Genomic DNA, 27,214 nt, shown 5'->3' with positions numbered 1-27,214 from the left:
GTATTTGTAAAATATATGAACACCACAAACCGTGGGGCTGTACCTCCAGGTAACCAACACATGTTGTGTTTGCATCTGCTCATTTCCAATACTGGATGATGTATGTAAACATGTTATGTCTCTTAGTGCAAAAAGAAACATCATTTTTTTTAGGGCTGGCTCACTCTTGTCAGGCCTAATCTAAAGGCTAGATATGAAGTCATGTGACTGCTGCTTCAATAAAAACGAATTTATATTGGATAAAGTCTGCTCCTCTGTTTATTTGCTTATTTTATTTATTGTGGTGGTGGGGTTAGCTAATACTTGAAAAATAGTTAAACATGTTTATCAGTTGCAGAGGGTAGGGGGAAAGGAGGGAAAAATGCAAAAATAAAGATGGCACTTGTAGGATGATGGGCCTCCCGATGGCTTTGATGTGTTTGTTTGGGATTCACTACTCTTCTATTTCCTGCCCTATTTGAGTTGGAATTGAGAACGATACCCTTTTAATTTAAAAGCCTGAAAGACTGCCCTCCAAACAGTACCGACCAACCTTTCGGGTCACAATTCAGGAGAACCGTGGTAGTGGATGCCACTTCATAGGTGTTCTAGAAAGAGTAGTGAGGAAAGGGAGGGGTCAGGTTGCAGAGCTCTTCATGGAGAAGTTTGTGAAAGGAAGTGACCCAAAGTGATGATTCAGCCTCCTGTTTCTCAGGTATAACATATTCTTCCACTCACCAGCACTGTGGGCATGTTAAGGGAATGTGTCCAGAGGAAATGGAAGCTGCTGTGTAACACAGCATGGGGCCTACGAGTTGTCAAACTGGGAAGGGACGGTCAACCAAATGTCTGTTTCTACTTATAGCCTCTTCTCCGGAAAGGAGAGGCCACCCCAGCCTTCCCACAAGAAAACTTGTTGATGTCAGTGCTTTAATTGAATCCTTAATGTCTGGGCCAGGTAGAGATTAGCTGCTGAGTACCTCTGGCTAATGAGGGGGCCAGAAGGCAAGCAGTACTTTCTTAGAAGAGCTTTTCTCCTACCTTTGGAGATGGACTTCATCCTCACCTGAGACAAGACCTAGAAAATGAACAGCAGCCACAGGGATGCCTAGAAACTGACACTTAGTTCTGTGTTCAAAGGCTCAGGAAAGGGAGTAATGGAGCCATCCAAATGTTTGAGAGGAGCAAAGTAGAGTCTGGTTCCTAGCCTTGTAAGGTCAAGATCTGCAAAGCTACTGAAGTATCCGTGTGAGCAGTTTGATGTATCTCACCTTGAATCTTACCTACACTTAGACTACAATAATCTATATAAGATACATAAATCCTACGTACATATCAATCCAGCTACCCAGGTATTTTTTAAATCAATACTACGATACGGGAGCTTACATCCCATCTTAATTTTGCCTTACTGTAGCCTATATTTAATAGCCATTTCGGGCTCTTGAATGAATAGCTCAAAATTATTTCACTCAAAATTATTTCAATGGGGAAGAGGCAAGGCATATGATTTATGAATACAGTGGGATAAAGTTTATATTTCCCAAGGAGTGTAATTAGACAAAATTCCTGGGAACAAATTCATCTGTATTCATTGTATTGGGAGAGAGGAGCTCTTTTTCCCTTCAGTTTCTTTTCTAAAAATGTGTGTGTTCTATATCCTTAATGCAGAACAGGCTGGAAAATCTGAGGAGATGGCAAGGAATATGTTTGTTTGCTTTGATTTATAGTGTCGGCAATCTCTCACGTTCTCAGCGTTTGGCCTTCTTCTTGTAAAATGGTAAAAGCTAATCAAGTGTCTGTTCCTTAAAATTCAGTTAACTTGTAGCTTCAGTTGCCTCAAAACATTAGACATTTAAAATTAATCCAAATACTACAGTTTTAATTCTGGTACATAAGCACACCAACACATATACTATATTGCAGGGTGTATCATCTTTACATGGATCTTTATATGGAATAATTTTATGAGCAAACCAAGTTAAATCATTTTTGTTTTCATACCAACAGCATTCAGATGTGCAAAAGGCAGTAGTAAAACAAGTAGTGAAGAAATAGATATGTATGTTATGAAATAATATTTCTATTTTCCCACCCCCACAGAAGACCAAAAAAAAAGTTTAAATCTCTAGCCACAAATTAATTACTTAGTCCTCTTGACTTGATTTGACACTAAACTCAGGAACATATTTGCTAAATCTTGTCCTTAGGTGCAGAATGCCTACGTAAAATTAGTCAAAACGTAATTTGCAGGAAAGGCAAAAACATGTTTACTCAAAATGGCTATAAACAAAGCAAACACTTTCATACTCTTTAGCTTTCCAAACAGATGTATAAACAGGAGCATACAGGGCGTGATAGCTAGCATGTTTATTAACATAACCTTGTTGCAGAGAGCACCCTAGTGTTCCACCTCGGGGGCAGACCCAAGCCCCAGGTCTGACGCAGAGCCAACCTACACTAAGTCACGCAATGTGCACTCAGCCAGTTAGTGCCCTTCCTCCCACGAACACTTGTTCCAGAGATCCCTCACTTGGGTCCTTAGGTGCATGCAGAACCCCACATAGCTCAGTGTTCACAGGAAGAAATTCCTCTTGCTTCTTGTGGCCCTTACCACTTCTTTGGATCAAAACTCTTGTGTTTCTGCTTTGTTAAGTTGAACTTGAAAGTCTTGGAGTTCAGGAGCTATGTCTGAGTCGGCAAATACCCCACAGAAAGCTGCATGTTGTTGGTGCTTACGAATGTGTTTGTATGGCTACAAAGACACAGAACGAGGGTCCAGAAGGAAGAAAGAATAGACCCAGCGGTCATGACAGGCCTCTAACATCTGCTGCAGGCCTTCTGGCTCCTCTCGCAGACACAGATACACCAGCTGATGAACACAGGCCTGGAAACTCACTGAGCAGGTCAGGACAGGTGGCTGCGGGCTGGGAATGAGTGCGGTGAGGGACACGGGGCTATGTAGTGAAAACATCCAAGAAGCTAATGAACCTGGCTGTGGGCACAGACTCTCAGATGGTCCAGCCCCAGGCACCCTTTCCCCTCTCCCACCATGACACTAGATGCCCAGACCACAGGGCCATCTCTAAGGGGAGGGTGCTCTTGCCTCTGGACAGGCCAGTGCACTCTCCATCGAAGTGTCTATGGCTTCCCTCTCCACAGACTGGGTTGGAGTCCAGGGAGACCCTCATCCCTTCCCTGAGGAACGCTAGGCAACACTGCCAGAGCTGTGGTTGTGGATTCCCTGGGGTGGGCACGACAAGTAGGGCATTGTCGGCTCTCAGCGGTATCCATCTGTCTGGATCCAGGAATGGTGGCTCCAAGGACAGGGCTCTGGCTCTGGCTGCACCCCCCACCACCCAAGGCTCTCCCAAGGGGGCAGCTTCTCAGCCATCTGTGATGCCAAACAGCTCCCGCATGAGGGGGCTGGCGAACGGGTGTATGTCTTGAATGCGCAGCAGCCTCTGGGTGTGCTGGGCATTGATGCTGCGGAGCTCGGTGAGAATAGCCATGATCTTCAGGAACAGGAACCTGCAGGCCAGCCAGAGGAATAATTGGGGGTGCAGCCCACCCTTGTCCCCATCCACCAACCCTGGGACTGCTTTGAAGTTGCACAAGTTTGAGGGTATTACTCTTAGAACATCTCAGGCAAGCCAAAAGACAAGGTTCAGTTGAATTCCTTGAGCTCCTCCTAGTCGGCGGATGAGAAGTGCAGAACAGACTTGGAGGGACTGAGGTGTGGACTTACACTCCTCCCTCACCCCTCATGCCTTCCATGGGAAAATCCAGGCACTGTAGGGGCCGGGCACAGAGAGCAATCTAGGGGACAACATGGCCTTGGCGCATGGCTGTGGGCCAGGACCAAGCAGCGGAGTCGTGGAGGCAGCAACTACAGGATGACCTGCCGATCCTTCCTGGATCCAGCCTGGGATCTAGCGTCTAAGAGCAGTTTCATGCCTTAGTTTTTGCGTGATGCCTCCCAGCTCCATGCAGGGGAAGACCAAGAACATCAGGATGTGGCCCAGAGGCTGAGCTCAAAATAAAGTCACAGCTGGCCAAGCAAGGACTTGGGGTTTGAAGTTCAGCCAACACACCTCGTGCAGGCCTTCACCCCTCAGGGCCTGGGCCCATAGGACTGCTGAGAGCCAGCGCAGGGATGGAAACCCCTGTCTGGCCGAGCCCTGAGCAGCCTTCGTCCTTTGGCTGTGGCCAGCACAAACTACAGACTTTCCTACCCTGCCTGTTTGTGCTTGTTCCTGGACGGGATTGGGGAGCACTCAAAAGGTCCACCTTCTCCCACCTCCAGATCCCACCCATCTGTCTGGGGACCCTGAGGCAGTCACCCTGAGTCTCCAGCCCCTTGCAGGGGAGTGGTGGCACCCATTTCATAGGTCTGTGTTCAAGATGAAAGGGGTCAAATCATGTAAACTGCTTGGCCCCAGGGCTGGCACTTCTCAGTGCAAATCTATTTATTACTACCATCACGTTTTTTGTCATGGTTATTTTTACTACCATGCTGGTTACTGCTGGCTATTGGTAGAAGAGCCTGTAGGAGCCTCTGGGGGTACTCCCTGGTGGTTCCTATTCCTGCTGACAGGAGTGGAAAAGGGCAGACAGGAGCAACGTCCACAGCTGGGCATGGCCTCTGGCCTTTCCTCAAGTTTCTCGATTGCTGGGCTGGAACTCAGGCTGACTGGGCTGGGGGCCTTAGTGGAGGTCACAGGACAGGGCCCCAAATCCCCGGGAGTCAGAGGCTGCCCCAGGAGAAGCTCTGGTCTGTCCTCTCTGAGAGGCCCAGAACAGGTGGGGTGCCTAGAGGAGGGGGCTGCTGGAGGGAACCCCTCACACCCTCCCTGCTTGCTGCTCACCGGTGGGCAGGCTGGGGCCGGCTGCACTCGATGTAGGCCTTCAGGGCAATGGCAAATCTCTCCTGCAGCTGGTCCACCACACTGCGCTGCACCACACCTGGGCGGTCTGCGGGGGACGGGAAGACAGCGTGGTGCCAGCAAGGCCGTGGGGGCAGACAAGATGGGGCCAGCCAGAGAGTGCAAATGGCCAGCCAACCACCTTCCGGAGCCAGAGGCACCCAGGCAGGGAAGGGAGGATGGCACTCGAAGGGGACATCACCCCGCCAACCCAGGGAGAAGCTAGCCAGGGACCCCCTCCTGGCCATGCAGCAAACGGGGGCAAGCCCAGAGGCTGGGACCCTCCCTGGGGAGGGCAGGGGTGGGCTGCCACCTCCTCCTAAAGCTGAGGGAATGCAAGCAAGCCTGGGGCTGGAGGTGCTGGAGGGGAGTGGCCAAGCAGGCCAGGTGGGGTCGTCACCTGGAGAGAAAAGAGAGATGGCCTGCATCAGCACGTACTCCTCCCTATGCAGCTGCAGCTTCTTCAGCCTGTAGTGGAACTTCAGCACCGGCTCCAGGAGAAGCTGCTGGAAGCCACCTGTGGGTGGGCAAAATTCTCAGCCTTCCCTCACAGAGGGCTTGTTTGCCGGTCGACCGGTCTCTGCCCTGCAACCCCAGGACCCTTGGCCTGTCCTGATGTGGCTCCTCCCCTCCAACCACGCGCATGTTTGTCCCCCTCCGATGGGGCAGGCAGGCAGCTCGCGGGCACCTGCGGGGTCTTCCAAGCAGTAGGACAGCCGACCACACTCCCAGGTTCCCGTCTCTGCGTTGAACACTGTGTTGAATCTCAGCTGGCACAGCTCAAAGGTGGCCCCCTTTAGCAGGGAGATCTGGTCCTCGATGGGCAAATCCCTAGCAGAGAGGATGGGGGGGATGTGCCAGCTTCCAGACTGGGGGCTATAGGCCAGCCCCCTCCCATATCCAGAAACGTGGCTGGGTGGGGGGGAGCGGAGGGGGCTGCAGATGCTTTCAGATAGCCTCCAATCCCTCCTCTGACAGCAGCCAAGCAGGTTGCTCCTCCCCACACCTCCCGCGGGGCTCCTGCTGCTGGGGTCTGTGCTGCCAGTGCAGCCTGCTCTCCCCTACTGTCCAGCCCATCTCCTCCAAGTCCCCCACAGCCACCGGCCCACGGTCCATGCTGCGGCTCCAGCTCCCCAGCCTCCAGTTTCTGCCTCAATTTCCCCACTTGGGATGACCGCCCCTCTGGCTTCCCCTTAGGTAAATAAACCCTGCTGGTCCTTCAAGACAGGCTGTGGAGGCACCTCCCAGAGGTCCTTCCTCTGGCGCCGCTCCTTTGGCAGGAGCTCCATGCCCATAGGCATATCTGCTTCCTGCTGTTTGTTATGGATTGACTGTTTCTATCCCTTCGCTCAAGGCAGCCCAGATGCTGTCAGCCCCCTCCCGGCGCTGAGGCCAGGCCAAGACACAATGGCCACCTCTGAAATTCATGTTTAGGCTGACACCACCCCCAAAATCTGCGAGTTCCCGACTCCCCACAGAGGAGCATTTCTACTAAGACCCCAGAAGGAACGACATTTAGGCTGGCTGTTGAGGGGCCCCCTGCCTGTCTTTGGTCTCCTCAGAAATTTGGTCCCTTTTTTTCTGCACCAGCCCCTTTCTTTCAGATCTATAATCTCAGGAAGTCGATCTTACTCTCTTATTTCCCAGCGCTGGCTCAGGACCTGGTGGGTAGTTGGCTTTGAACTCTGCACTCTCTGCTCCCAAATCGGGCCCCTCTGGTTAACTACAACCCTGTGTAAGTTCCTTGACCTTGGTGAACCTTAGTTTTCTATTTGTTGAAGGAAGGAGATCATCATGCACACCTCCAGGGGGGGCAGTGCTCACAACCGTGCTCACAAGAAATGGCAAGTAACCTCACACCACGATGTTCCATTGCAGGTCACCGGATGTCAGTGGGGATCTGCCAAGATCCACACGTGCAGGCAGGCCTTTCTCTTACTCCCCTGATCTAATGTGCTACATCTGACTCGTGGCCACCCTCACCTCATTAAACAAGGCCTCGGTGTCACAGGGGAACAGGTGGGCTCCTACAATATAACCTGCTCTGCCTATTGATGGGAAGGGTAGGTGGAGATAAGGGAGGGTCCTTTGGCACCAACATCCCCCAAATTCAGAGGAATCTACCCTAGACCCTTTAAATCTGCTGGCCACTGCCTGCTCCTCTCCACACCCCTCCACCCCGCCGCTGTGTCCTACCTGAAGTGGGAGATGACTTTCGCAAAGTTGATGATGCCTTTGAACATGTAGGTTGACATGTCAGCCATGTGGGGCAGCAGGGAAAAGATCTCTCTCCCACTGCTATCAGGTTGGGGTTTGTAGTTCCAGACGCTGCCGTCTTCCCCCCGCAGGCACAGAGTGACCTTCAGTGAGCACAGATCTTCCCTGATCTGGCTCCACTTGGCAGCTTCTTCCCCCGCTGGAGGCTGCAGGGATTCCGGAACCTCGTGACCACTGCTGGGCGCTTCTGGCAGCTGGGACAGGACCCGGAAGATGGAGAGAGGACAGGAGGGGCAGCATGTATTCTCCCAAACAGGTTTCTACACAGGCCACTGCTGCAGCCTGAGAGGATGCCAAGTGCAGACACACACACACACACACACACGTGCATGCATATATACGTGCGTGTGTGTGTGCACGCAAGTATTTGTTCCTTCTCTCTGGTCCTCTCCTGTCAAGTGGTGTACTTCCTGGATCTATCAATGTTCCCTCCCATCCCTGCCTGGTCAGAAATGGGTTTGCTCTCTGCCCAGTGGAATGTAAGGGATCTCCACCTCTGGGTGTGTTCCAAGCACCCCTGACTTAAAAAGGAGGTTGTGGGAGCCGCAGATGGAAAGGACAGACTCCAGGGGTCACTGGCTGCCAGCTCTCTGAGTGGAGCCAATCGCCTGAGATACACCTGTGAGCCCAGAGCAGGAAGAGAGCACCGGGATCAGACATGGCTGACATTGCTGAGATCACAAATGTGTCTTAGATCTATAAAACCCTTTCACAAATGCCAGATCCCCAACAGGTCCTGGGCCTGTCCTCAGAAAGCCCTGAGGGTCAACCACCCTAGAGCAGCTCAGCTTCCAAAACTCTGTTTCTGGCTCAGGCCCACTTACTACCTGCTGTGGAAGGAGAGAACAAAGATTCTCTCTCTGAGCACATGTCAGAATCACCTAGGTGTTCCCTGTCAAAACACCAATCACTGGGCCCCACCGTCAGCGTTTCTGATTTGGCAGGTCTCGGGTAAGCTGAGAACTGGTATTTCTAACCATTTCCTGGGGCGCCCACTGATGCGCAGGCGGGGGCCACTCTTTGAGAACCCTTGGGAATGAGACTGGGGTTTTGAGGAGCTAGGATAATGTCTGAGCCAACTGGAGAGAGCCTCATACCCGGAAGTCCTTGAAATTGGAGAAGGTGGTGTCGAAGGTTTTCATCTGAGCATCCATCAGTTCTCTGATCATTGTCTGCTGCTCCTGAGTCAGCCCCTTGGCTCCCAGGGTCTGAGTGCCCATCCGTTCTCTCTTTTTCCTCCTGATCAGAGCCCGCCTCTGCTCCACAGCTGCATCGGACATGATCACTGAGGGGATAACCAGGGGCAGGCTCAGGCACCTACAGGAGCTTGGCTGCACTTGGTGAGCCTCCATGCAGCAGGAGGACTAGGGCTGGTGGAAAAAACCCACCCTGTCCTAGATGGTGGGCTCCCCTGGAGAAACACTGGGTTAAGGGCTGAGAGTGATGTGCAGCTGGTAAACCGCCCGAGGCAGTGGGTTTGTGACAACTTTGTGGAATATTGGGAAGAGCTCGGGCTTCAGAATTGAAAGATGCTGGGTTTTAGTGACAGCTTTGCCACTCGCTAGCGGTGACCGTGAACAAGCACCTTAACCCCTCCAGGCTTCAATGTCCTTCTTCATGATCTGGAGCAACAGTGCTCCCCTCACGAGGCTGTCACAATGAGACATGGCATGCGAAGTGCCAGCAGATTTCCTGGCACATAAGTGGTCAGTCAGTAGTCTTCTTTGGTGGATTAGACAACAAACCAGACTCCTCAGAGTTCCCCCAAGGCATCTGGGTCTCCAAGACCCTAGGGAGCTAAGGCTGCTGCTCAGCACGAAATATTGGTGACCATTCCAGCCATTTCCTACATAGGTTGGAGCCTTAGGGCCTTCCATGGATTTCTGGAGCTTATGCGTGCAGAGCAAAGAGGTGGGCGTCGGTGCAAGCAACGGTGGGGACAGCCACAGGAGGGCCTGACTCTCAGCTGGCCTGCAGGAGATGCCCCTGTCCACAGGCCCAGGGAACTCGTCCCCTGAAAGAGGCTGCCAACTCTGGGATCAGTGGAGACATACGCACTGGAAGCTTCCAGCCTTTTCCCTACCAGCCTCAATCTCAGAGTGAGCTGGGAGCACAATTATACACCCAAGATTTACAGGTAGAATGATAGCATCCTATGCCACCTGTCTGACTCCTCTGGAATTCCTCCAAACACCAGGTTTGGGAGGCTGATGGGTACTAGCTGCTGGAAGGGTGGGGGTCATATCACACCATGTGCCTCTGGCTTCCTTCTCCCCAGTTCCCCTGGCCCAATTTGGCTAAAACACCATGTGGACGATTATGAAAGCGACGAAAAGAATCGTGCAGGGGCACCTGAGGGGTTAAAGGAGCACGAGATGCCCACCACACCTCCCGGAGCAGAGAATAAAGACGCACTTTCTCTGTCAAGTCCTTGTAGGATGGGCCTGGGGTGGTGGTGTGGGCAGGTGGCCCACGAGCTCGCCTCCCTTGGCCTGCCTGTTGTACACAGGTCTCAGTCAGGCATGCGCACACCCATGGTGCGTGTCTGCACACGTGCGCGTACACGTCACCACGCTTCCGCTTCCGTCCAGCCGGGGCCGAGGCACACCTGGCCCAGGCTCACGATGCGCATGCGCCCCAGCCCGCGCCTGCCCAGGGCCCTTCCCGCTGCTCACTCTCCTTCTTCATCCCGCTCTCCAGGCACTTGCGGAGCCGGCAGGCCTGGCACTGACGCCGGGTCTTCCGGGTGATTTCGCAGGTGCCCTTCCGGAAGGGGCACCTCAGCCGGGTGTTGCGTTTCATGGCTCTCCTATGAGAGAACAGAGAGTGAAAGGCCGGTTCGAGGACACCGGGGCTTCCTGTGCCCGGGTGTGGTGGGGAGTTGGGGGGCGGGGGGGTGTTCCAAGCTACACGTCTCTCTGGACCCTGTTGTACTCCACACGACCCGGAGTGTGGCTGCCGACATGGTTGCTTTGGGACCTGCACTAGACCAACGGAGCCCCACGGGACTGGAGAGCCTCGTAGCTCCAGCCCCAAAGCCGGGGCTTCTTGACTAGGGAGACGTCCAAGCTGCCGCAGCGCCTCCCGGGAGGGCCTGCTGTGGGTTCTGGCCCCCCACCCACCGCCTGCTGACTGGCAGCCCATCTTAGAGATTGCGGGATGGGTCCTGGCTCTAGGGTCCATTTCTGGGCACATGTTCAGCTGCCAGGAACTCTGCAGACAGCCAGCTGGCTGTCCTGGGAGCTTCTGAGGGTCCCAAGTGGGCCCCTAGGTGGGAGCTGCTCTCACCTCCTTGGCCCTCCTGGTGGGCAGACTGCCAACTCCTCACACATTCTTTCTCCGCTTCCCTCCTTTCTTGGCCGGCTTCTCTTCCTTTTGATCTGAGAGCCTCGCAGCGGGGCTTTGGTCTTTACTCTTTCTTCATTTGGACAATGTGAACCGTTCTGTGTAGGCCTGTCTTGCTATGAACTGATACTTTGCAGTCCTTAAGTTTTCGACCTCCCTGTTTGCCTGTTTCTAGATGAGACTGTTTTGTCCTACTCTTTTATTTTATGCCATTCTTTGCTTAACAAACACTCCCTGAAGTTGATTTGAGCACTAGAGTTTTGGCTTTTTGGATTCTTTCCTCTTTTATGAACTGATTTTCCATTTTATTCAACACATGGAGAAACAAAAGGGTTATCTTAGTGGAAGGGGCCCTTTCCCGAGTAAGATAGAAAGATGGAAGAGGAAGTCCTCTGAGATATTCATGAATCTCCTGAAAAAATAGAAGGCGTTTGAACTGGCAACTGCCCCATACTCTGAAGCTGGGATAGGTCAGGCTGAGACTCTAAAGCAGTTCCCAGTGGGCTAATGGCAGAGCCCCAGTTAGATGTGACCCAGTGTGTTGGGGTGGCAGGTGGGTAAGGGCTGGCAGGTAACTCTACCTGAAAAAGCCCTTGCATCCTTCACATGTCATGACATTGAAGTGGTAACCAGTCGCCTTATCCCCACATACACGGCAGATTTGGGGACCCTCATCTCCTTCATCTGCACTGACAGCAGGCTTCGCAGGTGCTGAATCTGCCTCTTCGTAGGACACAAGGTCAGCATGGTTCCAGCTTTCTCCAGGTCTCACCTCCAGGTTTGCTTCTAGGCCTCTTGGGCTAGAAGTGAAAAAAAAAACACAGGAAATGAAGGGGCCGGGCAGAGATGTGCTGACACAGTCCTCCCTGTGTGCTGCTCCCACATGGTTCTGCAGACCCAAGAGCTGAACCACAGGAGAACTGGGGGTGGGATTAGTACTCAGTATCAGGAAAGATGTCATGGTGGTGGTGTGTATGCAGTAACAGGGCCCTGTAGGAAAGCATGTGAACAGGAATATGGTGAGAGAAGGGTAAGAGGAAGAAATGAGAAGGAGAAAGAAAAGGTTGCCCGGGTGAGGTCACAGAAGCAATTCCTGAATGGACTTGGATTAGGAGCCCATAACCTGGTCAGAGGCCCAAGGGACAGGCCACTTGTTAGAGATGCTTCTGGGACTAGGGAGACAGCCTCTCAGGCATGAGGTGGCCCAAGCTCCCAGAGAAAGTTGAAAAGGCAGGACAGAAAGGCAGTTTTCAGCTAAATAATCAAGCAAATGGGGAGAAAGAGAGGAGACGGGCTCTCAGAATGCAGGAAGACAATGGCCAGCATCCCAGTCAAGCGGGGGCATAAGTGAGTAATCAAAGAACTTGTACCCGTTAGTAGACTTGTGTTTGAGATGCTTGCCCCAGGGAATGTTCACCTGAGAGTGGGTCCGAATTCTATACTTGGAGTGAGCACAGAGGAGGATGAGCAGAGATGGGAGTTGTCTTATTCATGATGCTTCCCAAAGCCTCTCTGGGCACTGATTGCCCAGGGCCACCACACCACAGATGATGTTGCCTTTTCTTAACCCCAAATAAAACTTTTAGTAACATTTCAACATGAAAGTTTCTCTTTCCAGCAGCAAAATAGATGAAAGCAAACATTTCACCTGTAAAAATGAATTAGAAATTAATCTGTCCCACAATCCTGCTTCCAGAAAACTGTATATAAAATGGGCTGATAAAAAAAAAAAATGGGCTGATGGGAAACTTGAACTGAACAGGTGTGGGGGGAAATCCCTCCTGATTTTTCAAATCATGATCCTGACCTCATATGGGCTTGCAGACAAAATGTATATCGAGAGTCCTCCCCAAAACCTGAAGCTAATGATTTGATTTAAGGAGATCTTGGGTGGGCAGTGCTCCCAGGCACCCACAGAAGCAGACACACTCTTCTCTAGGGAAATCACTTTCCACTGAGGTGCAAAGAATCACACAAATGATTTTCAAGAAATATGAGCAAAACCTCACAAATCAGGAATCAAACACTAAGGTGGCACCATGAGCAAGAGCAGCAAAAACAACTTACAGTGGGCACCTGGGTGGCTCAGTGGTATAGGCCTCTGCCTTCAGCTCGGGTCATGATCCCGGGGTCCTAAGATCGAGCCCCACATTGAGCCCCACATCGGGCTCTCTGCTCAGCAGGAAGCCTGCTTTCCCCTCTCTCTCTGCCTGCCTCTCTGTCTACTTGTGATCTCTGTCTGTCAAATCAATAAAATCTTAAAAAAAAAAAAAAAAACAACTTACAGCAGAATTAGATGTGCAAAGAATTGTCTGCCAAGGGACAAAGGGAGGAGACATTTACTTATTGCACTGTGTCTGACTGATACAACTCTGTAATGAGGAGGTATTAGGATTATTATTATTTTTTTAATTTTTTATTTTTTATAAACCTATATTTTTATCCCCAGGGGTACAGGTCTGTGAATCACCAGGTATTAGGATTATTGCCAGAGTCTCATGTCATAGCATTTGTGTAACTTTTACTTTGTTTTACCTAAGTTGACTGTCACACAGATCTGGTACATTCTGTGGTTCATTCTCTCATATATGAAGCCCCAGCTAGAGAACCCATGACAGCTTTGCTCCGAAGTCTGTCCCAGCAAACCACACCTCCTGGGGTCCACATCTTATTGCAGTCCTCTCACAGGAGGAATCTGGGATGGCCTGTGTCTCGCTTTGACCAATAGAATTGTGGGGAAATGTCACTGTGCCGGTTGTGGGCCAAAGCTGCAAGATGGCCTGGTAGCTTCTGCTTCTGCCCTTTGGGGGAGCCCTAACCTACCGTGTGAGAAAAGTTTAGCTCTGCTGCTGAGGTGACACCCAAGGGGACCATGCAGAGAGACCATGTGCAGAGGGAAAGCCCTCATATGACAAGATGAAAGAGGTCCATCTGCCCTCGCCTTCCAGCCCTCCCCACCAAGCTCCAGACAAGTGAGCAAACCCTCGTGGACATACCAGCCCAGCTACGCATCCGGCTGATGCCACAGAGCAGGCTGAGCTCTGTCAACACAGAATGATGGGAGAAAATAAAATGGTGGCTGGCTTCACCCAGCAAGTTTTGGGGAGGTTTGTTATATGGCAAGAGATAATGGAAACAGAACCCCTAGAGTTCTGTTAGAAATAGATCGGACCTGGGGGTGCTGGGTGATGCCTACAGTTCTGACCCTGCTTCCCCCTTACAACAGTCCTTCCAGCACGGTGCCCTGTGGACAGAGAAATGACAGTGCCTGGGTGACTGGTATGTGCCAGCCACATCTCTTGTTCATGTGAATTTAATCAGACTAATTAAACATGCAGTGTTGACTGAATCCAGCTGGGCTTGCTCTAAGGGTTGCACCTGTTCCTCACCCGGCTCGGTAATCTGAGCATGCTGGAGAACTTGCACACTACAGGGAGGACAGGGTTGAACTTGGGGAGAAAGAAAGGAAGGAGAATGGTGCATCCCAGGGTGATAGCGGAGAGAAATTCTAAAGGAAACGCAGAGTTCAGTTTCTGCTATGGAAGGAGGAAGGATCCCCAAGTGCGGCTGGGGGAGGACTCTGGGATGCCCAGGAGCTGGGGAAGGACTTCAGAGGCAGGTGTGGAGGATGAAAACTGCATGGCCACTGGGTTGGCTTTGACAGTGGACAACGGTGGCCACTGGAGGCCCACACTGACAGCCCTGCAGAACACCTGAGTGTTGCTGGTTGAACAGCTTCAGGCTCCAAAATGAGGCCAAATGAGACCCTGTCCGCAGACCTGGCATCTGCCAGTCAAGGGGGATTGAGCTGTGAGAGGCAGCACACTAGGTTTCAGTGTTCCCAGGACCCCAACAGTATGGGGTAGATGGCTAATCATGATGGAAAACCAAGAAAACCAGAGAAGTGTATGAATATTCACACTCCTCACCAGCAGAAGGAATGTGTGAAAAGGTGGTGCTGGGGAGAGAGTCTACTTTGGGGGAGAGGGAGGGGTGGGAAGCCATCCACTAGTGACCCTTGGAGCCAGATATTGAGAGACTGTGTGAACACAGTGAGCCATGCTGCACATATACCCAGACTGGACACCGGGTATAGATGTGGGAAGCGCCTATCTTTTTGTTTTTAGGGAAGAAGGAAATGCCCAGTAGAAGGCCCACGATGTTGCCTGTTGGGTTGCCAAGTGTAACAGAGATGTCTGGAGGTGGAGGAGAAAATTCTCACCAGAGCAGGAAGAGGAAATTGCTAGAAGGGGGGAGATCAGGAGAGAAGCCCTCACCTGGGTGCCGAGGTAGATTTGGGAAAGAGACAGCCCTAGAGAAGTGAGAGTGGGGGAGACTCAAGGGCAGAGAAAAGGAATTTCAGGGACCTGTGTGACCAGTGGCCCAGGTAGCGAGGTGGGGGGCAGCATGAAGACCCGAAAAGGGTAGAGTAAATGGCCAAAAGGGAGACCCCGATGATGGGTGTTTTCCATAAGGCAGCAGGAGAGAAGAGAGACTTTGGTCAATACTGGGGCCAGGAAAGAATCCCAGAGAGAAAGCCGGACATGATCATCTTGGAGCCCCAAGACAGAAAGAGCAGACTGGCCGAACCAAAAAGCATCGTGGCAGTTGCCAAAGCAGGACATCCACTGAGTTCTGAGTGCCATGGTTCAGGGGCTCTTCCACCTCCCCCCAACAGGCACCCACAGAGCATGGCGCTCATCAGAGCATCCCTTATAGAATATGGGCATCCTGCACTTTGCTCGGTGATTGTCCGGAGTCATCTTATGAGACACAGGTACTCTCCTCTTCAGCTATTCCCAGGTTCCCTTCCTGGCCAGTGAGCAGAACCACCCCCACAGACTCTGCCCAGCTAGTGTGGGAAAAATTTCGTCAAGTTCTCGACCCAGTCAGTGGGCAAGTAGACTTGCCAGGAGTCAGATTATGTGAGGTCTGAGGCTTGTACAACTGGAGGGGTCTTCTTCAAGAAAAAGAACGCACATTGCAAATACGGAATTAGGTACCAAAGAGAAGATGTATTTGTGAGAAAGACTGAGAAACGAAATCACAATAAATTACAACTATTAATATTGTCCTTTGTGGGAAACAGAATAATGGTCCCCAAAGATTCGCATCCTAATCCCTAAAACATGGAAATGTGTTTCCTTATATGGAAAAAGAGTCTTTACAGATGTGATTGAGGAAACAGACCTCAAAAATCAGAGAAACTTTCCTGGGTCTGGTCAGAGAAAGAGACGTGATCATGGAAGAGTGGTCAGATGCTATGTTGCTGGCTTTGAAGATGGAGAAAGAGGCTGTGAACTTAGGAATCCAGGCAGGCTCTAGACACTGGAAAAGGTGATAAACAGACTCTCCCCTAGACCTTCCAGAAGGCACCAGCTTGGTAACATCTGGGTTTCACCCCAGTAATATTGACTTTGGACCCCTGACATCTAGAACTCTAAGATAATAAATTTTGTATTAAGCCACCAAGTTTGTGGTAATACTGCAGCAGCAATAGAAAACAAGTAATTCCCCTCATAAAGCAATGATATTGTAATGTCATTTTTTTAAAAAAAGATTTTATTTGTTTATTTGACAGACAGAGATCACAAGTAGACAGAGAGGCAGGCAGAGAGAGAGAGAGAGAGAGAGAGGAGGAAGCAGGCTCCCTGCTGAGCAGAGAGCCCGATGCGGGACTCGATCCCAGGACCCTGAGATCATGACCTGAGCCGAAGGCAGCGGCTTAACCCACTGAGACACCCAAGAACCCATGTAATGTCATTTTTTATATAAAAAAGTTTATATGGGAACTTTATATATAAAGTTTTTTCTCTGGTATCATTGACCAAAATTTGCTTTTTATTATGATGATGGGAATATTTTTATCTTCACATGTAGCTGAGGATTGTTGTCAAACATAAGAAAGCCTCTATCAAGTTTCTTTCGTGTAAGACTTCATATTTGGAAGAATTTTCCATGGTCTAATTCTTGGCTCCACACATTTCAAACTTCACTCCCCTTCTTTAGCTTCTGCTGGGCACCTGCAACAGTGGCGGACAAGCAGCAGAGCGGGACATTCCTGGGACCCATTGCTATGTTGGGTGGTTAGCAGTAACTCAACCCCACACGCAAGTAACTGCCACTATATGAATATGCCCAAACTAAATGTACCCCCAACTCAATCTCCAATGAGCCCATGGCCACTCCATCAACACCTGGCTTCAGGGAAAATAGGACAGTGGTGTAGAAACCGTCTAAAAACAACCATGCTTAAATATCTTACTTATGAAAATGTTATAAAAGGATTCAACTGTGGGAGGGAGCCCATGTACAGAAGGGGCCCAGAGCCCCAAGCTTCATTGTCTAAAATCAATCTCTGATCTGTTTCCGTTGTCCCTGTCAACAAAGGGACACAACCTGCTGGAGTCTCCAGGAGAGATCACATCTCAGACTGGCTGACAGAGCCTTCACTGCTCAGTCTCCTCTGTGGGGCAGACTGATGCCCCCCAAATATGAAGTCTTACACGAAAGACGGATGCCAGTGTCAGGCCCAAGCGCCTGGACAAACGTGCCAAAAGGAAGCCCTCAGAGAAGCCCTCAGAGAATCCCTTTCCTGGGATCTGGCTGTCCCCCCCCACCCCCCCACCCCCTGCTTCTCTGCCTCACTGTTAACTCTTTAATCTTCTTCAGTGACAAGGACGAAGTCTTCTTTTTCTGTCCCACTCTGAAGGGGAAAGAGTGGGCTTTGGCTAAGACAGAAGGGGTCGGCAGCAAGGTGGGAGTTACAGGGAAATCTGGGGTTTTGAAAGGAGACCCATCAAATAACTTTTTTTTAAAGCAGAGAGATCAAGGAATGCTTTTAATAGGAAAAAACATTACTGCCTCCCCAGGCCCCTCACATCAGAAGAAGACAGGATGTGTCAGATAAAATGCCAACATTTTATCTGAGACAATTACATGAGAAGAAATGTTGTGGCAGACAAGTATTCACAGCCTCCCCTCTGTCCTTGTAAAGGAGACACAAATTCGCCCAACCTGACCTCACAGGACGAGGGTGCTAAGGAGGGCTGCCCCCACCCACGGCCACCCTCAGAAGGGTTCCTGGTGGGACCAGGTTCTGGGGCCCTGTGAGGGATGTTTGTGACTGCTCTCTCCCAGGGAGATCCACCAACCAAAGGATCCACCAACCCACTGAGATCCTTTCCTAGTGACACGGAATGTCAGATATACAGACAGAGCCAACTCAAAGGGCCGATCGCTGAGCTTCTCCGTAGGGAGCCACCATTTCAAAGGGTGTCAAAACATTGCTGGAATAACTGAGAAACAAAATAAACCATAAATTGTTTCCTTTCCTACACTCCTGGACAGTGTAGACGAGTCTCTATGGAGTGACTGGGGCACTCATGCATGTCACACTGGGTCACTCCAGCCAGCCACCGGAGATAAGACTCTGACAACCCTGAGCACCCTGTGAAAACTGGCAGACAGAACCAGAGACAGAATCATGTGTGGTGTAGGGCTGTTTGAGGGGAATGAGTAGACTATTTTATTTTCTAAACACTTAAACATGCCTTCTAAGAAGTAGTCTGGCTTGGAAAATGGCACAGAATAAATTACTCGTCTTGATCATGAAGGACACGATATACGTTTTGCATTAAAAAAAGTATCACTTGCCAATAAATATATGAAAAGATGCTCAGTGTCACTGATCACTAGGGAAATGCCATGAGACCTCCCTCTACACCCACTGGGGGTGCTGCTGTCACAGAAATGGAAAATAACAAGTGCTGAAGAGGATGTGGGGAATTCAAACCCGCTTGCGCTGCTGCTAGGAACACAAAATAGCGCAGCTGCTCTGGGAAACAGGGCGGTGGGTCTTTTTTGAAGAAAAAATAAAAAACAGACCATATGATCCAGAATTCAACTTTCTGGATTGAAAGCAGGGCCTCAAAGTGGTATTTGCATACCCATGTTCATAGCAATGTTATTTACAACAGCCAAAAGGGGGAAGCAACCAAAATGGCCACAAACAGATGAATGGGAGACACGTGTTATGCAGTATTATCAGCCTGGACAAGGAAGGAATTCTGGCACAGGCTACGACACCAATGAACCTTGAGGACATTGTGCTAGTCAAAGAAGTCCGTCGCAGAAGGACGAGTACTGTATGATTTCAGTGTAGGAGGTACCTAAATGAATTTAACTAAAGCAGTTACACTCATAGAAATACAAAGTCGAGTGGTGGCAATGTACAGTTATTAGAGTTAATAACACAGTGTTGCTAACATGGTTAATTAGCTAATAATACAGTATTATTTATTTGAAAGTAGCTTGGAGTGGGAATTAAGCATTCTTCACACATACACACACACAGAGTTAACTGTGTCTACTGTGTGGGGTGATGGATGAGTTAATTATTTGGACGTTGGTAATCATTCTAAAATATATGTCTACCAAATCATCACATTGTACATTTTTTTTAGGTTTTATTTATTGATTTGAGAGAGAGAGAAAGACAGAGGGAGAGGGAGAAGCAGGCTTCCTGCTGAGTGGAGAGCCCAATGTGGGGCTCGATCCCAGGACCCCGAGATCATGACCTGAGCCGAAGGCAGACACTTAACCAACTGAGCCACCCAGGTGCCCCACATTTTACATTTTAAATATATATGATTATATTTGCAATTATTCCTCAATAAAGTTTAAAAAGTAGGAGAATGTTTGCCAGGGCCTGGGGCAAGAGAGGAATAAGGAGTTACTGTTTAATGGGTAGAGTTTCAGTTTTACAAGAGGAAAAAGACCTGGAGATCAGTTTCACAATATTCTAAATATACTTAATGTTACTGAACCCTACACTTAAAGATGGCTAAGATGGTAAATGCTATATTATGTGTTTTTTACTATAATTAAAAAAAATACCATCACTTGTCACTAAATAAATGTTAATCAGATATTTAAAGAACATTAAAAGGGAAGCCAATATATTTGACTGAAGTGTGTGGCCAGATACCTCAGTCCTGCCTTCCCTGGGAGGCCCTAATGCCCACAGTTAAGGAGGCCCCGGGAGCCAAGCAGGGCTTCGAGGAAGCAGAAGGCAGGAGGCAGAGACAAAGCCGAAGGAAAATAGTTGAAGAACCAGAGAACAGAAGGAACAGCAGTAGATCAAAGCACTACAGTAAGGAATAAAAAGATAACCAGGTCACAATCAAGCAAGCTGCCCTGGAGTTGATGATCGTTAGCTTTCGAACCACACCTCGGAACCTCGGTGACAGTTAAGATCTCTGTCTGCTTCAGAATCTGCATGGGGTGAAGTAACCCAGAGCACATATTTAGAATCTAAGTTCAGGGATTCTCCAACGTTAACGTGCAAACAGATCACCTGGGGAGCTTGTTAAACGCACCTTCCAGCCCCTGGGTCTGGCGGTGGGTTTCGGATGTTGCCAGCGCTGCTGGTCTGATTTGAGTAGCAAGGACCTAAGAAAGCCAACTAACCCAGATGGAAAATGGGCTGTACACAACGGAGAAGATGACCGAGAGGCAGGTAGAGGGTATGGCAATTCAAACATTTTTAGGGTTCAAGAAGTTAGAGGAAGTAATGAAACACACATGCAAGATAACTGGTATCGTAAACTGTTGTTGAAAGTCGAAATGCGTTTCGGGGTGAGATAACTCCTTCCCAAGAAAAGGGGTGTGGGGAGGAGATGAATATATATTTAATCTTCAAATGAGTCAAATCAAAAGGCTTTGAAGCCAGGTCACCATGATTACGGGGAGGCAAGAGTGGGCAACTTGGAGTTGAAGCGGCAAGGACTCTAAGTGGAGGGGAAAATGATAGAAAACTTGTGATTTTAGGGATAGAAACTATTGGAAGCAGTAGGATTATAATATACTTACGTTTTATATGTAATATGTCTTATGTGTGTAGTTATATGTATGTATGTACATGCATCATAAGCATATACAATCAGAAATGTATGTGTATACGCATGTGTGTATGTGTGTGGATATATGTCAGAACTGACCAGAGGGTAAAGAGGGAAAATAAGCAGCTGAAGGGAAGTTACATAAGTTTTGGGTTTCTGGGGTGCCTGGGTGGCTCAGTCAGTTAGGTGTCTGCCCTCAGCCTGAGTCAGGATCCTGGGTTCCTGGAATAGAGTCCCACTCAGTGGGAAGCCTGCTTCTCCCTCTCCCTTTGCCTGCTTGTGCTCTCTCTCTGTCAAATTTTAAAAAAAAGAATTGAATTTCTAAGAAGTTGACAGTGAAGCTTGCAAACTATTGGTTTTGTTCAATGAAGGGAGAAGGTTGGCAGGTTTTAACTCCTATGATACAGGTTTTACTATTTACTAAGTGTTGCCAAATCATCATCTCCTGCAGGGGCACCTGTGAGGTCAGCGGAGAAGGGCCTCTCTGTGGTTGAGCAGGGCCAGACAAGTCTTATTATCCCCTTTACGACTGAAGCCACTGGGGTTGTGTGTCCAAGGTCACAAAGGCAACAAGTGATAGAACTTTTCCCTTGATTCTAATTCTTCCTATAGGGCCAATGGATACGCTATGTACAGTGTAAGTTTTGTTTTTGTTTTTGTTTTTTTTGCATTTTTTGTCACAAAAGACAGCGATAAAATGAGATCATATATTTAAAGTTTTTTTTTTCTTTTAATGGATCAAATACTGTGAACAAAAGTGTCCCCCACTCCTTGGCCCTGGCATGGGACAGGCACCCAGAGGAAACTCAGAGAGGAAATGTTACATTGCATAAATTCAAGTGAGAAGTCTGTTGCTATCTTCAGGTGGCCATGCAGTTTGGCCTTTGTGCATCTGGGATGCAGTCATCAGACCCAAGGGGTCAAAAAAATTTGTTCCTAGACATAGATCAGGGTTGAAAGCTGGTATCAGCCCAAGTTAAAAGTACACCCCATACCATCTTCCAATATTTAACAGAGCACAATGACCTCTGAGTCAACTGCCTGTCTCTTCTATGTGTTTGCAGTGTTCCTACTGCATAGCGTTTCAGAATGTGACTAGAATTCATCCAGACCCAGGAGAGTTGTTTCTGACATTACATGAGGAATTTGGATGTATCTCTTTATCTTAATTTTCATTTGGATATTGTTATTTCAGTGTTTCACAGAAGTTCAGGGGATACGGCAGGTGGATGAACAGGTGTTGGATGGCAGGGAACTCTTCCCAGTCCCCTGAAAATCCTGACACTTAGAAGGCTCCTGTATGCAAGAAGAGTCCCCTCACACTCCTATGTCAAAGAGTCCTGCAGAGAAGTCTCCAGGAAATAGGAGTTCACAGTATGAAATAATAATGAATTAAAATCAGAAACACTGGGGGAACTGGGTGGCTCAGTCAGTTAAGCGTCTGGCTCTTGGTTCTGGCTCAGGTCATGATCTCATGGGTTGTGGGATCGAGTCCTGCAACTGACTCTGTGCAGAATCTGCTTTTCCCTCTCCCTCTGCTCCTCCCCAGCTCATTTTCTCTCTCCTCTTTTCTCTCAAATAATTAAAATCTTCAAAACAAAAATCAGTGATAAAGAATACCTAGACATCAAAGGATTTGTGAATGGTGTCCCTAGAATTGTGCAGTGCACAACTCCTACAACTGTATGCATCAGCCCTGAGATTCTCCTCAGTCTTAATTATTACTCTGCATTGTGCTGGAAGGCCAAGAAAAGGCAGTAAGAGAAAAAAATATTTTTCTCTGTGTAAAGATGAGGAAGGCAAGAACAAAACTCTTTTATATATATATAATATAGTTGTCTACCAGGAAGTTCCAACAGAATCAATTGATAGTTTTACAAGTATTAAGAGAATTAAGTAAAATGACCAGACAAAATATCAAAACACAAAATAGATTTTTGGGGCATCTGGGTGGCTCAGTCACTTAAATGTCTGATTTTTGGTTTTGGCTCAGGTCATGATCTCAGGGTCATGAGATCGAGCCCCATGTTGTGCTCAGTGATGAGTCTGCTTGAGTTTCTCTCTCCATCTCCCTCTGCCCCTTCCCCCCAACTCTCTCCCTAAAATAAATAAATAAATATTTTTTAAAAAAAACACCAAACACAAAATAGATTTTGTATATGTCAGTAAAAAAATCAATTAGAAACAGTAAAGCTATAATAGAAATTGACTCTATAATATTTCCTATGATAGAATAGGAAATGCATTTTTTTTTTAAAAAGTAGTAGCAGACATGTAAAAATGAGAATTTAGTACACAATAGAGGGAATGTTCAAATGACTAGGGAGAGGGCAAACTTAATTTGGAATATATAACTAAAAGCCTATTTTTTTTAGGTGATAAAGTTAGTTATTTAAAGAAAGTATGCTAATACTTTATTATCATCATAATCTTAGGAGGTTGAGAAGGCTTCCCTACATAAGCCCCAAAAAACAAAATCCATAAAGGAGAAAATTAATAAATTCAACTAACTCAAAATAATAACAGCAATAACAATAACAGTAAATACTTCTGTTGACTAAAAAACATGATGTAAACAAAGTTAAATAACAAGTCACAGACTTAGCAGGAATATTTATTATATGTATATCAAAGGATTAGCACCAAGAATAAATATTAGAATCCTACAAGTAAGTAGAAGAAAATAACCCCATATAAAATGAGCTAAGAATATGAATGGGCAATTAAGAAGAGGAAATACAGGGGCGCCTGGGTGGCTCAGTCGGTTAAAGCCTCTGCCTTCGGCTCAGGTCATGATCCCAGAGTCCTGGGATCGAGCCCCGCATTGGGCTCTCTGCTCAGCCAGGAGCCTGCTTCCTCCTCTCTCTCTGCCTGCCTCTCTGCCTACTTGTGATCTCTCTCTGCCAAATAAATAAATAAAATCTTTAAAAAAAAAAAAGAGGAAATACAATGGCCAAGAATGTAAAATGATGCCCAATTGCACTAGTTGTTAGTGCAACACTAGTTGTGTGTCCCCCACCCCCATTTCAGCATGTGACTATATCTCTAAGTGTACCTTTAAAGAGGCAATTAAGTTCAAATGGGGTCATTAGGGTGGAGCCTAATCCCATATGACTGATGTCCATGTAAGAAGAAGAAATCTGGAAGGCAAGCTACCAGAGCTGGGCTCTCACAGAAAGCTATGGGAGGACACAGCCAGACCTCAGAAGGAATGACACCTGCCAGCTCCTTGATCTTGGCTTTGAGCCTCCAGCACCATGAGAATATAAGTGTCTGGAGTTTAAGCCCCCCAGCATGTGGTGTTTTGTTATGGCAGCTCTGCAAACTAACACATTAGTAATCAGGGACATTTACATATTTTACAAATGGGTTACTATTTTCACTCATCTCATCGGAAAAACCATAAATGTTTAATAGACAGCAAGCATCAGGGTGTGGAGGAACAGTAACTGTCATTCTCTGTGGAGGGAGTATGAATTGTTGCAGTCACCGTGGAGGGCAATTTGATAACATCAAAAATTAAAATGCACATATTCTGGGGCGCCTGGGGAGCTCAGTCAGTTAAGCTTCTGATTCTCAATTTTGCCTGAGGCCATGATCTCAGGGTCCTGGGAGGAGTCCAAGGTGGGGCTCCAAGCTGGGTCTGGAGCCTGCTTAAGAGTCTCTCCCTCTTCCTCTGCCCCTCCCCCCCCAAAATAAGTAGAAAACTTTGAAAAAAATAAGACGCACATATTCTATGTATAATCCATACAAAATTATTGAGGTAGAGCTATATACAGAGATAGAAAGTCTCCATATGGAATATGGATATGAAAAGTTTGTTGGGTGGAAAACCAGAATGAGAATAATATGACAACAAACAGTTTGCTAGTACATGTACGTATCTGTGAATGCGGAGGATTGGCGATAAATGTACCAAACTGGTTATAGCAGTTGCTTTTGTGGGGACAGGGGACTGGCACTGGCAGGATGGCTTAAGGAGAATGTAGCTTTATCTATCCTGAATCATCATTTTATTTTTTTTTATTTATTGTTTTGAGTTTTTATTTACATTCTAGTCAGTTAACATACAGTGTAGTTTTAGGAGTAGAACTGAGTGATTCATCATTTACATATAACCACCCAGTGCTCCTCACAAGAAGTACCTTCCTTAATGCCCATCACCCATTTAACCCATCCCACGCCACCTCCCTCTGTCAACCCTCAGTTTGTTCTCTATAGTTAAAAGTCTGTTTTCTGGTTTGCCTCTCTCTTTTTTTGCCCCATGTTCATCTGTTTTGTTTCTTAAATTCCATGTGAATGAAATCGTATGGTATTTGTCTTTCTCTGACTGACTTATTTTGCTTAGCATTATACTCTCTAGCTCCATCCACGTCACTGCAAATGACGGAAAAAAAGATTTCATCTTTTTGATGGCTGAGTAATATTCCATTACACACACACACACACACACACACACACACACATCTTCTTCATCCATTCATCAGTCAATAGACATTTGGACTCTTTCCATAATTTGGCTGTTGTTGATAATGCTGCTGTAAACATAGGGGTGCGTGTGTCCCTCCAAATCAGTATTTTTGTATCCTTTCAGTAAATACCTAGTATTTCAATTGCTGGGTCGTAAGGTAGTTCTATTTTTAACTTTTGGACCCATTATTTTACAAAAAGCATGTAATCAGGCTTCATCACTTTAAAAAAGCTATTACCTACTAACAATAGTTTAATCAGTTTTGTGGTTGTTTATTATGTTCATTCATAATAATTGAAGAAAAAGTTGATAGCTTGAGACTAGGACTTGACAAACTTTTTCTGTAAAGGGCCATATAGTTAATATTTTAGGCTTTGGGGGCAATATTGTCTTTTTTGCAAGTACTCAATTCTGTTGTCCAAGGGCAAATGCAGCTGTAGATAATATGTCATTAATGAGCATGGCTGTGTTCTAATAAAATGTTATTTATAAGAACAGCTGGTGGCGGGGGCGCCTGTGTGGCTCAGTTGGTTTAGCATCTGCCTTCAGCTCAGATTCTGGTCCCCGGGTTCTGGGATTGAGTCATGCATCGGACTCTGCTTGGCAGGGAGCCTGCTTCTCCCTCTCCCGTTCCCCCTGCTTGTGCTCGCTCTCTCTTTCTCTCTGTCTCTGTCAAATAAATAAATAAAATCTTAAAAAAAAAATCTGGTGGTTCACATTTGGCATGCACACCATAGTTTGCCAATCACTGGTTTAGATTTAAGTTTGTAATATAACTTAAAGATATTTTCAAAAGGATATTGAAAATTATACTTAATAAGTATATGGAAAAATTTATCTTTCTTATGAACCAACTACTTAAGTAGTAGCCTCTGGGGCCTTGCTTAGAACATTCTGGACTCTGGCCATATCATTTGAGATCAAACATCCATCACAGTGGAAATAATCCAGTCACCTTGGCCACCTTGGTGCTGACCATTGACCTTTCCAGCCAGCACCAAAGTCACACAGCCATCCCGTGTGTGAGGAGTCTAGTGCCTGTCGCAGCTGACTCACTGAATCAAGGTTCAGTGGCCTCAGAGGTAACTCCTGACCATCCCCACACATGGTGTTACCTTCAAACACAGCTGGGCTGCTTTGTGGGGAGAAGGGTGGCACTGAGCTCATGTAGAAGAGGTTTTGTTCTGCAGGCCAGGCTGCCTACCCCGGCAAGTAAAGGTAGAACACAGACTGGGCCAAAGCCAACTCAGCCTGAGGGCTGGGGAGGGGTTTGGAAGAGCCTCTGAGGGACCCCTTGCAGAGGAGATCAGGCCCCGTGACTGTCCTGCAGCTGGGTCTCTGCTCTGGCCCCAAGGACTGACAGGAACCAGGACTGAGTTGCTCCCAGCCCCCACAGCCCTGCACCTGGGTATTTTTCTGGATCAGGAGACTCCAACTCTACAACAGAGAGGGGGCCGATTGTGTGTATGACTCATTGTGGCTGATATAAAATTGAGATTTCCATTGTGATTATTTCTTTAGGAGGCAGGTGCATGTCAGGAAGCATGGTTAATGGAACTCGATATTAAGTGATTATCTGCACGTTTTTTTCCATCCTGGAAAGCTGAACAGCTGTAAGGCCAATATGACCCTCCACGGTGCGGGCCTCAAATGTTAAGATATGTTTGTGTTCCCACTTTTTTTTTTTTTTTCAGGGATTTGGGGAGGCAATCTGCCCCTGGCAAAAGAGAAAGGAAGAAAGAAAACCCATACCTGCTTGGTGGCAACTTCTTTGCTGTGACTTCTCCTTTGGGGTCCGCTCTGAATAAGCAGGAACAAAGGATCAGGGAGAAGCTCAGCAGCCCTCAAGTCCTTGCCGTGCTGAAGACTGAAGCATTACCTTCCTCTTCCGCTTGTTACTGTGGTGAACACTTTGCCCCGGGGAGAGGCTGTGGCTCCTGCTAGAGTTCCGACCTAGGTTATTTCCCAGGATGTGAGCCAATCTTGTCTCTCACCTACATCTCAGTCCAGGTCAGACGTAGGCTGTAGGCTCCCTGTGGCCCCCATCCGGCACTCCTAAGTCCCAAGTCCAGAGCTCCAACTAGCAAATGAACCTATTACCGTATTTACTCTCATTACGTGCCCCCACTTTTTTCTCCAGTCTTCACTGTAAAATGCTGGAGATGGGGAGTAGTGTTGCTAGTATGTGTTTGGTCTAACTGGTTCTGTGCAAATTCATGCAACTGATGCTCTCTGTGCTGTGTCTCTGGGGCAAAGTTAATTTGAACCTAGGTCTCCTAACATATGTGTTCCTTTGTCTAAGCCACCTTCCTGGA

At 47.8% G+C, this 27,214-nt stretch overlaps 1 protein-coding gene across 5 annotated transcripts; it reads right to left on the bottom strand.

Moving 5' to 3' along the window:
• Nucleotides 1-2,225: 2,225 nt before the first annotated feature.
• Nucleotides 2,226-26,883, bottom strand: NR1I2 (nuclear receptor subfamily 1 group I member 2). 5 transcript variants are annotated; one of them, XM_045088430.1, is made up of 9 exons: nucleotides 26,652-26,882; nucleotides 10,470-11,326; nucleotides 9,857-9,990; nucleotides 8,279-8,466; nucleotides 7,101-7,375; nucleotides 5,593-5,735; nucleotides 5,305-5,421; nucleotides 4,848-4,953; nucleotides 2,226-3,510 (listed from the first exon to the last, which is right to left on the bottom strand). In XM_045088430.1, exons 2-9 carry the CDS (start codon nucleotides 10,511-10,513, stop codon nucleotides 3,366-3,368), a joined length of 1,152 nt encoding a protein of 383 aa, XP_044944365.1. In that variant the 5' UTR covers nucleotides 10,514-11,326; nucleotides 26,652-26,882; the 3' UTR covers nucleotides 2,226-3,365. The 5 variants fall into 5 exon arrangements, with proteins under 5 accessions (XP_044944365.1, XP_012901487.1, XP_044944364.1 ...); XM_013046033.2 differs by having other exon boundaries at nucleotides 11,108-11,326; nucleotides 26,652-26,881; XM_045088429.1 differs by having other exon boundaries at nucleotides 4,848-5,421; nucleotides 26,652-26,883.
• Between the last annotated feature and the right edge of the window lie 331 nt (nucleotides 26,884-27,214).

This window comes from Mustela putorius, unplaced genomic scaffold (assembly GCF_011764305.1).
Source record: "Mustela putorius furo isolate JIRA1106 unplaced genomic scaffold, ASM1176430v1.1 tig00003834_pilon_pilon_pilon, whole genome shotgun sequence".
NCBI lineage: Eukaryota > Metazoa > Chordata > Mammalia > Carnivora > Mustelidae > Mustela > Mustela putorius.
Note: the sequence above shows the minus strand (reverse complement) of the source record. Positions and strands in the feature narration are given on the sequence as shown.

Excerpts from the sequence above, each read along its gene's own strand:
- NR1I2 (XM_045088429.1), bottom strand. The coding sequence starts at position 10,513 with ATGTGTGAGGAGTTGGCAGTCTGCCCACCAGGAGGGCCAAGGAG. Across the intron at positions 7,376-8,278 it reads CCAATTTCAAGGACTTCCGG|CTGCCAGAAGCGCCCAGCAG; the intron begins GTATGAGGCTCT and ends GTCCTGTCCCAG. Across the intron at positions 5,736-7,100 it reads AAAGTCATCTCCCACTTCAG|GGATTTGCCCATCGAGGACC; the intron begins GTAGGACACAGC and ends CCTCTCTGCTAG.